The sequence below is a fragment of the Lolium rigidum genome, chromosome 1 (assembly GCF_022539505.1).
Source record: "Lolium rigidum isolate FL_2022 chromosome 1, APGP_CSIRO_Lrig_0.1, whole genome shotgun sequence".
Lineage (NCBI taxonomy): Eukaryota > Viridiplantae > Streptophyta > Magnoliopsida > Poales > Poaceae > Lolium > Lolium rigidum.
The window spans coordinates 348433649-348446719 of NC_061508.1; the positions used below are offsets into that span (position 1 = coordinate 348433649).

Consider the following 13071-nt stretch of genomic DNA (forward strand, 5'->3'; position numbering starts at 1 on the left):
TCCCCGCACGTCCTGCAGACCATCCACCGTGCTCTCCGCTTTCTCTCTAGTAGACTGTTCTTTCCTGCAACGAGGCAGCCATTAGAGGAAGGTTGGAAAAGGTAGGGGGTTTAGGGGCGATTGGTGTGGTGTTCTTGGGGTTTCGATGGGATCTTGGGTGTTGTTTCCTTTTATGTGTTTGATTGATTATGGGTATTGTTTCATTGTATATTATGTTTGTCAGACTGGAAGGCATGGCCAGCGGTGATCGGAGGCATGGAAAGGAACCGGCAGCGCTTGAGGAGGACAACTTCCCAGAGGGGTTGCGCGTGCTCGCCGTCGACGACGACCGCGTCTCCCTCAGGGTCCTGGAGGCCGTTCTGCGCCAGTGCAAATACAAGCGTGAGCGCTCTCGATCTGCCTCATCCTCTTCTTTTTCCCTATCCCATTAGAACCAGTCAAAGCTAGGAGTAATCCTTGCCATGTTTGTTTCCTTGGATTTGATGCAGCAACGGGGGTGAGGGACGGAAGAACGGCGCTAAAGCTGCTGAGGGAGAAAGGGGAGGATCACTTCGACCTAGTTATCACTGACGTGCACATGCCGGACATGGATGGCTTCCAGCTCCTCGAGCTCATCGGTCTCGAGATGAATCTGCCAGTCATCAGTATAATTAATCTCTCTCTTGCACTGTCCAGCTTTGCCAGCAAGTGTTTTACTTTTTATTTGCTGTCTCGGTTGACATTGCTAGCTCACACTCATTAAGAACATTTATAGTCCTCGCCCGCATGGGGTTGGCAATATTTCCATATACGGTACTAGTACATGCATTGAGTGGTATAGAAGCACGTGTGTATATGTGTTGTTGCACACACACCCCTAGTTTTGGTAGGGAAAATCGAGCGATTTTTTTTTCCGAAATGGGGACATAACGCTCCAACCTCCGCATCAATCGATTGATACATGCAACATGTTATTAACTTATTATCAAACGAACGCATCGTGTTTATTGACACAGAGCAGTGCGGTCCCATCTAATGCACCATCTTTATCGGCATGTAGCAATACAGTCCCATCTAGCCATTCGTCTTGTAGCTCGGATGGCTAACGGGGAACCAAGCAGAGGTTGATCGGCACATGGGTTAGATGGTGGCGGGACCGGATATGGTGGTGGTTCACGAGGGTGGGGTGGTGGAAGACACGACAGTCGACAGGCGAGGAGTTGGCGATAATGATTAGTGTTAGGAGTACGGGAGGTGGAGGCCGATATGAGGAGCCTCCCGAACAAGATTAGGATCCCAGTCTTTTGGAAAGAATCCAATTTTAGCCCGAACCAATTTGGTCCCATCTAACCGTGCACCAGTCAGATTCGACGACCAGTAGAGCGGAAGTGAAGCGACACATGAGTTAAGTGGGGGAGGGGGTACCGGTTCATGCGGTTGTGTGGTACCAGGTATATAATTCTAGATAATTTGCTTGTCTTAATTTTATACCTAATCCATGAACTATGCAATTTTATATCATAAGTACAAAAATTGAAATAATAAATACATGTGGTATCAGTTGGACTAATGATGGATCTTCCAATAATTAATTGTTAAAGTCCCCGCTTCAACTAAGTTTACAGTCAAGCTTAAAAAAGACAGTTTTTATACCTCACGTGACATCAGTTGATGGTCTTTAAATCTATTTACTCTGAGAATAGCATATAAAGTAGGAGTAACACTTTTATGTAGATGTATTGACTCGATCTACCATGTGGATATGGCATATAAATTTGCAGTTCCATCAAATTTAAAGAAAAATTAACTAAAACACATATTTATTTGTCTAAGTTTTAATAATCAAACTGTATGCACCATGCAGTTAATCATACAAAACCTGAAATTTTAGATGACCGCTTTACATGAATAAGAAAATTGCTTGGGATGATAGCTACTACCTAATAGGCTAGGGGGAAAAAGGTGGTCAATACCAGTATTTGATCGTTCATCAATAATTAGTAGTCATGAACATGGTGTGATACTGTCATGGTTTCTATATATGAATTGTGTTATGGTTACTTCTTTGCCCTTAATTTCTGATTCTTTCTGTTGGGTATGTAAAGTTTACCCCAGTTATTTTTCTTTGAAGCATGCATCAAACTGACCGTTGTCGTGATGCAGTTTTTCCCATCACGTGTAACATATTTGCTTCCCCAATTCCGTGTTCATTAAAAATATTAAACTCAAATATCTGATCTGGAACCATTAGGATACTTTAATTTCAACTTTTATAGTTTTAAAATTTCCAAAGTCCAAAGCTAAGTTTCGGGCCATATGTCATGCAGTGCTATCTGTGAATGGAGAAAAGGCTACCATGTACAGAGGGATACGGCATGGGGCCTGTGACTATATTGTGAAACCCGCAGATATCAAGGAGATCAGAAACATATGGCAGCATGTTGTAAGGAAAAACCATGTCTCTGTGATCCACAACAGCAACGACAGTGATGATGCTGATCAGAGGGTGGCACGACCAGTAATTGCTAAGGGTGGCGCAAAGAGTAAGAAGTGCTCAAAGAAGAAGAGAAATGATGGAGAAGGTTCTCATGACAACAGAGGAAGAAGGCGGAACAGCTGGAAGAAACCAAGGGTGTCATGGACCGGTGAGCTGCACAATAGGTTCCTGGAAGTTGTCAACCGACTCGGGGTCGACAGTAAGATCTCACAGTTTTTTTCATTGCTTATTCACCAAAAAAATTTGTTTACGGTTCTTGGATTTATTTTAATTAACAAAATGTTATGATTACCTAAATGCAGGGGCGGTTCCAAAGGTGATATTACAAATGATGAATGTCCATAACCTTAGTAGGGAGAACGTTGCAAGCCATTTACAGGTTTAACTTCTGTATATCCTTATTCTTTACTAATATGCTTATGTTCATTTTATTTGTAGGCTAAAAAAACCGTTTATTAGTGCAATCTTTAGTGATGCATTCATGCATCTTTTAGATGCGTGTAAGAAAAATATGCTTCCTTTGTGAAAATGTGAGACATTGTGTAGGGCCTTTGAAACAATGTAACACCATCATATCTTTGTGCTTCGCACATGCCTTCCATTTCTTTCCCATGAGCATGAGTCTGATATATGTTCTTCATATATGTTGTCATTTCAGAAATATCGCTTGTTTCTGAAGAGGGTCACCGATGATTCGTCTCAAAGCAGGCGAAATGCCTCGTACATGGGCATGTACAATATCTACGCAGCTCCTCCATCAATATTAGAACCTCACGGTCTGTCTATTCAGCCCAGGAACTGGGCCACGGGCACAGTCGGCAATGGTTGCCTCATGCCTGGAAGCCGCCACGCTTCGGGTCCTCCTGTTGGCCCATTCGCAAACACATCAGATCAGCCAATGCAGGATGTATTTCCTCGTATCCATTTCCATTCTGGCAAATCCTACCTAAGCGTCCTGCGTCAGAAACTGATGGAGGTGAACACAAGCGTGGTGCCTTCCTCCCATCTTGGCACCTCCTCCGGCGCAGCAGAAATGCCAAATGGTGGACAGTTAGAACCTGCAAACCAGTTGCCGGTGCAGCCTCGAGGACAGATCAGCCATTTCTCCGGTCCGATGGGCATGGCACCTTCTGCAATGGGCACGCATGGCGACACCCAGCTCCCGTACCTTGCAGGGAACTGTAGCAATCCATGGCAAAATAATGTGGGGCCATCAAGTTTTGCTGGTTCTATGGTTGGAGCACCTCTCCTCCCATCATCACAGGTGAACGTCATACTCCCCCAGATCAACCAGACAATCTTCGCACCCTCATCTAGCGAGATGGCCGTGTTTCAGAATGAGCAGCAGAATCAGATGGCAGGGACCAACATCAACAACACCACATCAGTGGGTGTCTACAGTGAGCAGATGACGCCATTATTCAACATGGCAAGCAACGCAGCCCCAGTGGAGATGACCAATGATAACTTCTCACCAATGAATCAGATGATGGTCAATGGGGGAAGCACCAGCTCTCCATCGCCTAACCTTCAGGCGGGCAACCCTGTTGCACCGCCGGCTCAGATGGTTAATGGTGGTGGAAGCAGCAGCTTTGCATTGCCTGGCCATCTGGGCAGCTCTTTCGCGCCGCTGACTCAGATGCTTAATGGAGGGGAGGGTGCATCTGGCATTCTACCTGTGCAAGATGATCCAGCTGGGCAGCAAGCTTCTGATGATCAGCCAACCTACAGCACTTCCAACTTCCTGGAGGATATTTTTGCCAGCATGGCTAGTCAGGTAACACCTTTTCTCATTCACTCTCCCTACTTTTCAGGCTCTGCATATGAATTTGCTAAGCATGTCAGGTGTATCTGAATCTGAACTTCTTTTCTTGCTGCAGGATTCAATTCAGATGATGTTTGGTGAAAAATATTAGTCCCTTTGTTCGCCCCACCTGCGCTAGAGATGTCTCCGCATTTTGTGCAGGCCAGATGTTGATCATCAGCCCATGGTTCCTGCACATTGTAACTGCGGAGTTGTGCGAAAAAACGCCGAATTGTAGTAGGTAGTTAGAAGCAGGGTGTGGGCTTCTACTTTACTTCAGATTTGTTTTAAATTATTCCTTGTGTTTGAAGGATCATAAAATAACTTCATGTTGCCGACGTCGAAGAGGACGTGTGGAATAATTGGCTAAATGCATCGTCGATGCAGAGCCCCAGTTGTAATAAGACTTCCATATTCTAGAATGGAAATAAGTTTATGTTATGTCATATGGAACCATTTTCATGTACTTGTTATCAGTGCAATGCTGCATTGCTGCCTCTATGCCTGAGATTCCCCTGCAAATAAAAACATGACCAGCATTGCACCCGCACATCATATATAGGCACATCTGTTTCAAAAGTGTCTGTTCAAGTTTTATAATTTCTGATGTTGGGTGACCGAAGCTACTGAATTTGCAGCTGCACTAATCTGTTATCTTAATTTTCTTTGTCTATCACCCTGTAAATCTCAGGAAAATCTTTGTATTTTGTATGGAGCCAAATATTTCTTTCCATCGGACTGTTTAAAACAAATACTGCCTTTTTACTGTGACATCTCCGCAGTGTCCTGGTTATACTGATCTATCCACCCCTGTATAATCTCAACTTCTTGCCTCCTTTGTTCTACCACCCAGTCTGGATCCTCCTTGGTTGCAGACCTGAAGTCCAGATGATGAGCCCCTGGACACCACCATCACAAGAAGTAAACCGTGAGTAAGCAAGTTCTAGAATATTTTTGCTCTCCACATTGTGCAGCTGTTTACCTTCCTCTGTGACGAGAGCAATGATGCTGGATGATATGTTCTTGAGAACCCTGATAGCAATTTGAAACAAATGATTATAAATGTTTACTGTAGTTAAAGTGTTATCTGAATGAATAACTGAAACTACTTTCATCAACATGAATAATTGAGATGGTAATTCTTTTAATCTTACCCGCCTCGACTCCACGGGTCCCGCATCCCGTTGGAGAAGATGATGTTGCTCCCAAACCTCTTGAGAACTTGATAAATTTTCTGCCAACAGTAGCACAGTACCAGGTGAGACTGAAGCCCAACAATTGTTGGTACATATCTCATCATCACTATAATAAATCCCAAAGAATATTTACCGTGCCACCATACTCGGTAGTGATCCAGTGATCCCTCGGCCGAATTCCGTAGCTCTCGACACATTCCTCGGACCTCTCCTCGTAACTGAAGCCGGATGGTGGGAACATGCTCTCGCTTGACACGTTCATCGGCATGATCATCTCGGTACAGGCCTACACACAATTTGTTTCAGAAAACACATATGTTATTGTCAGAGTTTCAGTGAATATCAGTACACCACACATTCCTGTCTGTCAGGTTTCTCTACCTGCCAGCCCCAGCCGTTGAGGCCATGGGGGTCATCCCCACCCTCCACCTTGAAACACTTCTGGTCACCCGTGTAATTGTAGTACAGGCTCGCTGCTGCGAAGGCCTTGTCAACTACGTCTGCTCCCGCAGGGAAAGCATCGATGATCTTGCACATCTGCAGAGAAATTCATAAGAGGTTAATAATTTTGTGTAATACAGACAAAAGTATTATGGGGTTGTAAAACAGGTCAAAGTGACAAACCTCCTTGACAGGGTAGGCAGGCAGATTCTCCAGGAAATCGGCGGGTGTCGGATAGTCCGTCATGGCCGTGTACGTAAACGCCGTCCACATCCAGTTGCTCAGTGAATCGACGTATTGCACGGTCCTGAAACAATTAATGCCGTTGCACCCGAGTCATCGTCCCGACACGGGTAGGCAGTCGAGAGTAGGCAGTGTGCCTAATGAACAAAACTTACTTGCAGGCTCTAAAGGTTTTGCTGAGCGCCAGGAGCCCCGTGGCGTTGGATCCCCTGGCATCCAGCACGTTCCACACTGACTTGATGACAGTGAAGCAGTTCAAGCTCTCAGACTGCAAAATTAGTTGGATGTTACAATCAGCTGATTAAACACCTCTTTATGTCCTTGGAAACATGAGCCTGGGGCAAGGACTAATCAAGCATCAAAGAGACAAAGATGTCACTAGCTAGCAGATGAGAGATGACTCAATTCTCTTCCCATGTTGCCTATCTTGTTTCTACCTAACAGCTGAGTCATCAACAGTGCACAAAAACATCATTTGCACAATACAGGGAAAGCTGCTTCATGCTGAGCTTTTATTAGAACAAGTCTTTTCAGGCAAATTGAGGAGGTGATCCGCAACAGCCAAACATGTATTTGCAGCTTAATAGTCCTTGGACGCTGTTAAGCGTCGCAATCTAGCTAATCAACATCTGCATGCATCATTAGTCATGAACTCGGTCAAGACCTCACCTATACGCACCTAGACATCCACATAATTGGATGGTCATGGCCGGCGACAGATTTCAAATCAGGTATTAAAACATCATGTACTTTTATTAGTACGATTCTAACCAAACACATTTAAGCTGCATGCTCATGATATGTGTCACTGTTTCATGATCAACAACTGAAACCCATTAAGGTGACAAGGTACTGATAACCTACAGGAAGAGAGACATGCCACCGGACGTCAACAAGTGAAATCAGTACTACTAATAATTCAAAGCAGACATGATGATCTTTCTAAAGACCAATAATTTTGACCAGTCGCAGTTGGGCCATCCAGAAATAACTTTTGTGTTGAAAGAAACAACTATGATGAAGATACCTAAAAAGGATGATAAAGCTATATTATAGTGTAATTCTAGTACCTTGAAGTCCTCCGAGACGGCGTCGTAGAAGCTCGTCCAGGGGGTGATGTCGTCGAACTGCAGGATGGGTGCAGAAGAGGCCACGGCTCCCATTGCGACATGGGGGTACTTGAGCCTGAACCATGAGGCCAGCACTGCAGACAACAGCCGGCCATCACAGCCACAAACCAACATCAGTTCTTTTTTCAAGTGGACAAAATATAACACTAGTTTTAGCTCAGCTCATCCGAACCGCGACAAAACTCTGATCCGGTGCGTGAAAACAAATCAGAAGATCCAGATCCATGTCGCGAGGACGGGTATGTATATACGATATATGAGAGGGTGTGCACAGTGCTTACTGCCGCCGTAGGAGCCGCCGAAGACGACGACGGGCGCGTCGGGGACGGAGAGGTTGCTCTTGAGGCTTGTGATGAGGATGGCGAAGTCGGCGAGCGCCTGCGTGGACGTCAGGTAGCCCAGCGTGTCCGCCGACTTGTACGAGTCGTTCCCGAACGGCATCGACTCGCCGTAGAACCGGTGCTGTGCATACAAATACATGGCCCATACCGTCGTCAGTGACCGACTACTGTCGATATTTACTCAGCAATAGTTGAGCTTAAACAAGAGCGGAAATGATGGCTTGTGTGCAGCTAACGCGATCGCCCTTTTTGTTGGTCTCGCATCTCGAGCGAATCAAACGCTAGAGCCAAAACTTTGGACCGACCGATCCGTTTCAAAAAAAGAAACTTTGGATTCGACGCGATCACGCGGATGACTGAGCTTAAAATATTGGCCATGGCGGAGCGAGTACGTACCTCGATGAAGACGAGGAGGGCGCCGAAGCGGGGCGCGATGTCGAACATGAAGCCGGTGTTGGTGGCGAACCACTCGATGTCGCCCTCGTTCCCCGTGTACACGAACAGCGGCCCCGCGGCGGCGGCGCCGGCGGGCTTGCGCCAGAAGGTGTCGTTGAGGAGGTACTTCTGGGGGAAGACGCGGGAGGAGTTGGGCGTGAAGGTGAAGTGGTCCAGCTCCTGCGGGAAGTAGTGCGCCGTGAACGGCTTCGCCGCCGTGGCGTTGCCGCTGCCGTCCGCCGCGGGGGCGACCGGGTACCTCGGAGGAGCGAGCCGTGCGGGGAAAGGAGACGGCGTGCTGCGGCGCTTGGAGGAGGCTCCCGCCGGTGCAGGCGCTGACGCCGCGAGGAGGAGAAGGGCGAGGAGCAGTGCCGGGACGACGGCGTGGAGCGAGGCGGCTCGCGGTGCCATTTTCTCCCGGCTCTGCAGCCTGCAGCTCCCCAGCGTCAGTCACTGCCCTCGTGTGGAGTTTAAGAAGAAGAATGCGTGCGCGGGCCCGTATGAGAGGAAACGGTTGTCTCGTCGTCGTGCGGTATCCTCGTTTGGTTCACCATGTGTCCATGTCGTGGACGGGCTCGAGTTGTTTTACCATGCATCCAATCTCATCTGACGGATAAGCAACTATCCGAACGTGGGATCTATTGGTGGCACAGTCCACTACTGTTCACGTCTTTACTTTCGGAGCTTGGAGACGACACGAGGGCATGGCGCCATCTATCCATCCTGTTTCTGTCCATGGATGCAGGCATTTCCTCGCCGGCCACACGAGCGGGTGGTAGTGCGTTCTCGCCAAGCCAGCAGCGTCGCATCATCGGTCGCAAAGCGTGCGCGCGCGCCTGGCCTATGTCGTCTCTGGAAGTCTTCGCCGAAAACGAAGGGAATCGATGCCGTGACAAGAACAAAGCGTCCCGGGTCGGAAAAGAAAGCGCTTGTCCCTGTTCAACAAAGCTTTTTTTTTTCTCTTTTTGAACAGGCATGTTCAACAAAGCGGGTGGCCTGTTGAAATGTTACCGATGACACAGAGCATGTCTAGTCACGCCCCCGTACCCCTCCCGAAACGGCTATCCGGGTCGTCGGACGAAATTTTTTATCCTGCGGCTTTCAAATATAAGTTGGGTCCGTCGTGGCCTAAAAGAGTTGCCAGGCATCAACAAGCAGACTCAAACTCAGGGGTCTCTTGCCCACGCTAGGTCGGATACCAGCTGGCGGGTCAACACTGTCATAGACATGTTGCTCATCTAACCCTACTAATAGTGGAGCACGGGTTCCTAGGCGAAGGCATGCGAGATATCTCGTCGGCTTTGCGTCTTCCCAGCGGCGGCGATAATGCACACTACCGTCCGTTTCCTCCATTTCCTCGCCGCTTCCCACTCCGTTTCACGCCCAGTGCTCCAGCTATATAGCTTGGCCGCTGCGCGGCCAAGCCAAGCCACACTCTCACTCCTCGCTAATTCCAGCATTCCCCGCATGCCTCACCACTTCCCGCATTCCTCACATGCAACAATGCTTCACCGTCTTCCAACCACATATGCTATGGTATGCATTGACGTTTCACCATCGGAGCAGTACAAAAACCCACCGCCGCCTGAGCAAAACCCACCGCTTCCAGGCGATGACTACTCATTCGACTACGATTGACGATCGAAGAGGGCGAGTTCGAGGCGATGTGGGAGGCGGAGAGCAGCAGGCACAGTAGGACACCCAACCGGAGCCGACAGACTTAGCACGTGGAGATCTCCCATGAAATCGTGACGATGGAGAAGGCCTCTCGGTTGCTTATGGCCGCCAAGCAGCATAGATCATTGACCTCAACACGCAAAGCCTCACTTATGCCATCGACCCCGAGGATCATCGGATCACCCTGAATAAGGAATCTCTTCGGGCGCGGGCGGCATTGAAGGCTCAGTAGAGTAGGGAAGCGCCGCACAGGCTAGCGACATTGATGCACTGGCAGTTGGTCGAAGGCAGGGAGAAGCAGCATGCGGCGGAGCAGCGTGCAATGGAGAGGATCCACCTCGGCAACCACACGAAGCCAAAGTAGAGGGCATGGGCGTCTACAGACAGGGTCGAGAGGACGATGCAGGCTAGGAAGTGATGGGATGATAGCCGGGCTGGCTGTCTCACTCCCGCACAACCGACAAGGTTGGCCTCTTCGGCAAGGCTGGCCCCTCCAGCAAGTAGTTTAGGCTTAGTTTAGTTTAAATTTTAACCAGATTTCATTCAACTTTGTAATATATAATAAAATTTGAATGGAATTTTAATTTGGTCCTAAATTTAAATGTTGTCTATTGGGCGCGGCTGGCAGAGGCATGCACCATATGGTCACAAGATGGTGAAGGAGAAGCAACAAGCGCCACAGCCTTCATCCATTGGTGCCACAAACCAGCAGCCTCATGTCATCGTCTTCCACCATCCCATTGTAGGGTCGTTGCCCTACCGAACTTATTTGGTCCATGATTGCACGCCCCCACGCCATTTCCGACACGGACGTCTTCCAGCCTGGACCACGACACCACCCATGCAGCAATCACCATGCATCTAGGGCGTCACCCCTTTCCTAGCTCCGTCAGTCGCATACGGCTGAAATCCTATGGGAGCGGGGGCCACTGCCACTGCGCGCGGTTGGAGCCGGTGGCGGAAGGTCAGAGATATGGGAAGGACTCCAGCAGCGCTAGGGTTTCTTTCCCCTGGCACGCCATGAAGGGTCGACACAGGGGCGCTAATGCTCTGAGTCTACAAGAAAATATTTGGGGCACCAGTTTCTAATAGCTTCTCTCTAGTTGAGGATAATAATAAGGATATATCTCAATTATCACAATGTGAGAACAATATATTAACGGCTGACTTCTCTAAGAAGGAGGTGTTCAAAAATATTTCTCAAATGGAATACAACAAAGCACCGGGACTGGATGGGTTCCGTGGTGAGGTTTATCAAACCTTTTGGGATGTTATCAACAAAGATTTTATGGCATTATTTGTACATCTACAATCTGAAGAATTACCTCTGTTCAAGTTGGCCCATAAGGTGGTTAGTCCAACCCAAAAGGCTTTTATGACTGGATGACACATACTAGAGGGAGTTGTGTTCTTGCATGAAAGATCCATGAACTTCAAACCCTCATTTTCTCACTACTTTCCTACTTTTGTTTGTATTTTTTTATTTTGAATACCCATTTATAAAGTCATGGGCCCGCCCTGTGTTTCATATAGTCGCTGGTATGTTGTCAATTTTCATTAAAAGGCATAGGATGATGGCCAGGGGGACTCATTCCTCATCTGGTTTTCTTCTTATAACAATGGGATCACTTGTTTTAATCTGAGCATTGTCCAATCAAAGCAAACATAGAGGAATCACAGGGACAAGGTGGTTGGAATATCATTGCATCCAAATATGTACACACATCTAAGCTTAACTAGCTAGTAGCATCCAGAGGATCAGAATAAACGAGTTGTTTTCTTGTACTATTATTATCTATTTATATTTGGTTTTGGTCGATCTCTTGCTTGCGTGAGACTGAGTCTGACGTGTGGATAGGATATGACGTTCTAATATTCCTCCACCTTTCTTTCGAATTGTCTCGCTCACTCTCATGAATTCAGCCAATCATTCGATCTCACGACTCGAGCTGTACAGTTCATCTACTGATCTACAGTACATGCAATCTACTCCCTACTCGGCATCGCCTCATCATGCCGGCCCAACGAACAAGCATAACACCACTGAATCAAGCCTTGACAAGACTACACGGACGAGCAATGAGTAATCCTCTAGGTCAAATTCGGGAGAGAGAATTTATGCTTTCTGTGCAAAGTCCAGCATGAACATCTAGACCAGACCAGCCATTGAGCACTGCACACTGGTGGAATCTGCGCACGAAGCAAGATAATGGGGCTATTACTCGAGCCCATCATGTGATCTGTACAAGCCGGATGGCCTCAATGATTCAAACCTTTGACTAAAAAGCCATGAAGGACAAACCATGCACTGTTCATCAAACGATACGCCAGTTTCTGAACTGAACGCTGATCTCTCCATACGGCGATTTACACAAAAATAACCCAAAAGTGGAAGAAAAGCACAGACTGACCCTCCGGCGAAACTATTTCACCAATCTAACCCTTTTGTGTGGCGCCCCTCCCACGGGCGCCACACATGCCCATGTGGCTCCCCTCCTGCCGGCGCCACACACCCAGCCGACGTGGCCCCCTTGCCGCTGAGCTGGTGCGCCCGTCCGACGTGGCAGCATGTGTGGCGCCCCTCCCAACGGCGCCACACATGCACTTGGAATCCCTAAAACATGCGTGGGACAAATCCTCGGGACTTAGCCGTTTTGCGAGCTCGATGTGTGGCGCCGATGACATGGGCGCCACACTAGCATGTGTGGCGCCGATGGCACGGGCGCCACACATAGAGCCTCGCAAAACGGCTAAGTCCCAGAGGATTTGTCCCACAGTATGTTTTGGACCCAATGGTTCAAACAAGTTGGCATGTGTGGCGCCGATGCCACGGGCGCCACACTAGCACTTGTGGCGCCAGTGTGAAGGGCGCCACACATGGACTTGTGTTGAAAACATGAAAAATCCTACCAAACTCCAACAGTTACGAGTACAACATTGGACACAACAAGTAGAAATTTCATGACAGACACATATAACACTTCATACGTCACATTGTAGCACGTAGATTCGAACAACAAGTAGCATTACAGACCATGGTTCGAAATGACATAGGGTTCACAAATCGATACTTATGAATATAGAGTTCACAACAACACGTAGCACATCCTAGTAGCGTCCTCGACGTGCCGTCCTCGTGGGCTGCTTCCGGACGGCCATCCTCTTCGTCCGCTGCCTTGGCTGCTCCTGCCGCTGCTCCTCGCTGCTGCTGCTCCTCGCTGCTGCTCCTCCTCCTCCTCCTCCTCCTCCTCCTCCTCCGAAGAGAACGGCTCGTCGTTCCTCATCCTCGACATAGCTGATCTCCGCGGCGGCCCGTCATCCTCCTCGG

At 48.1% G+C, this 13071-nt stretch overlaps 1 protein-coding gene across 1 annotated transcript; it reads right to left on the reverse strand.

The window, feature by feature from the left end:
* Window positions 1–4849: 4849 nt before the first annotated feature.
* On the reverse strand, window positions 4850–8487 carry LOC124701447 (lysosomal Pro-X carboxypeptidase). The gene is made up of 10 exons (XM_047233511.1): window positions 8028–8487; window positions 7572–7752; window positions 7231–7364; window positions 6316–6428; window positions 6101–6224; window positions 5858–6013; window positions 5610–5762; window positions 5435–5514; window positions 5263–5312; window positions 4850–5179 (listed from the first exon to the last, which is right to left on the reverse strand). The coding sequence occupies exons 1-10, from the start codon at window positions 8475–8477 to the stop codon at window positions 5043–5045; spliced, it is 1578 nt and encodes a 525-aa protein (XP_047089467.1). The 5' UTR covers window positions 8478–8487; the 3' UTR covers window positions 4850–5042.
* Between the last annotated feature and the right edge of the window lie 4584 nt (window positions 8488–13071).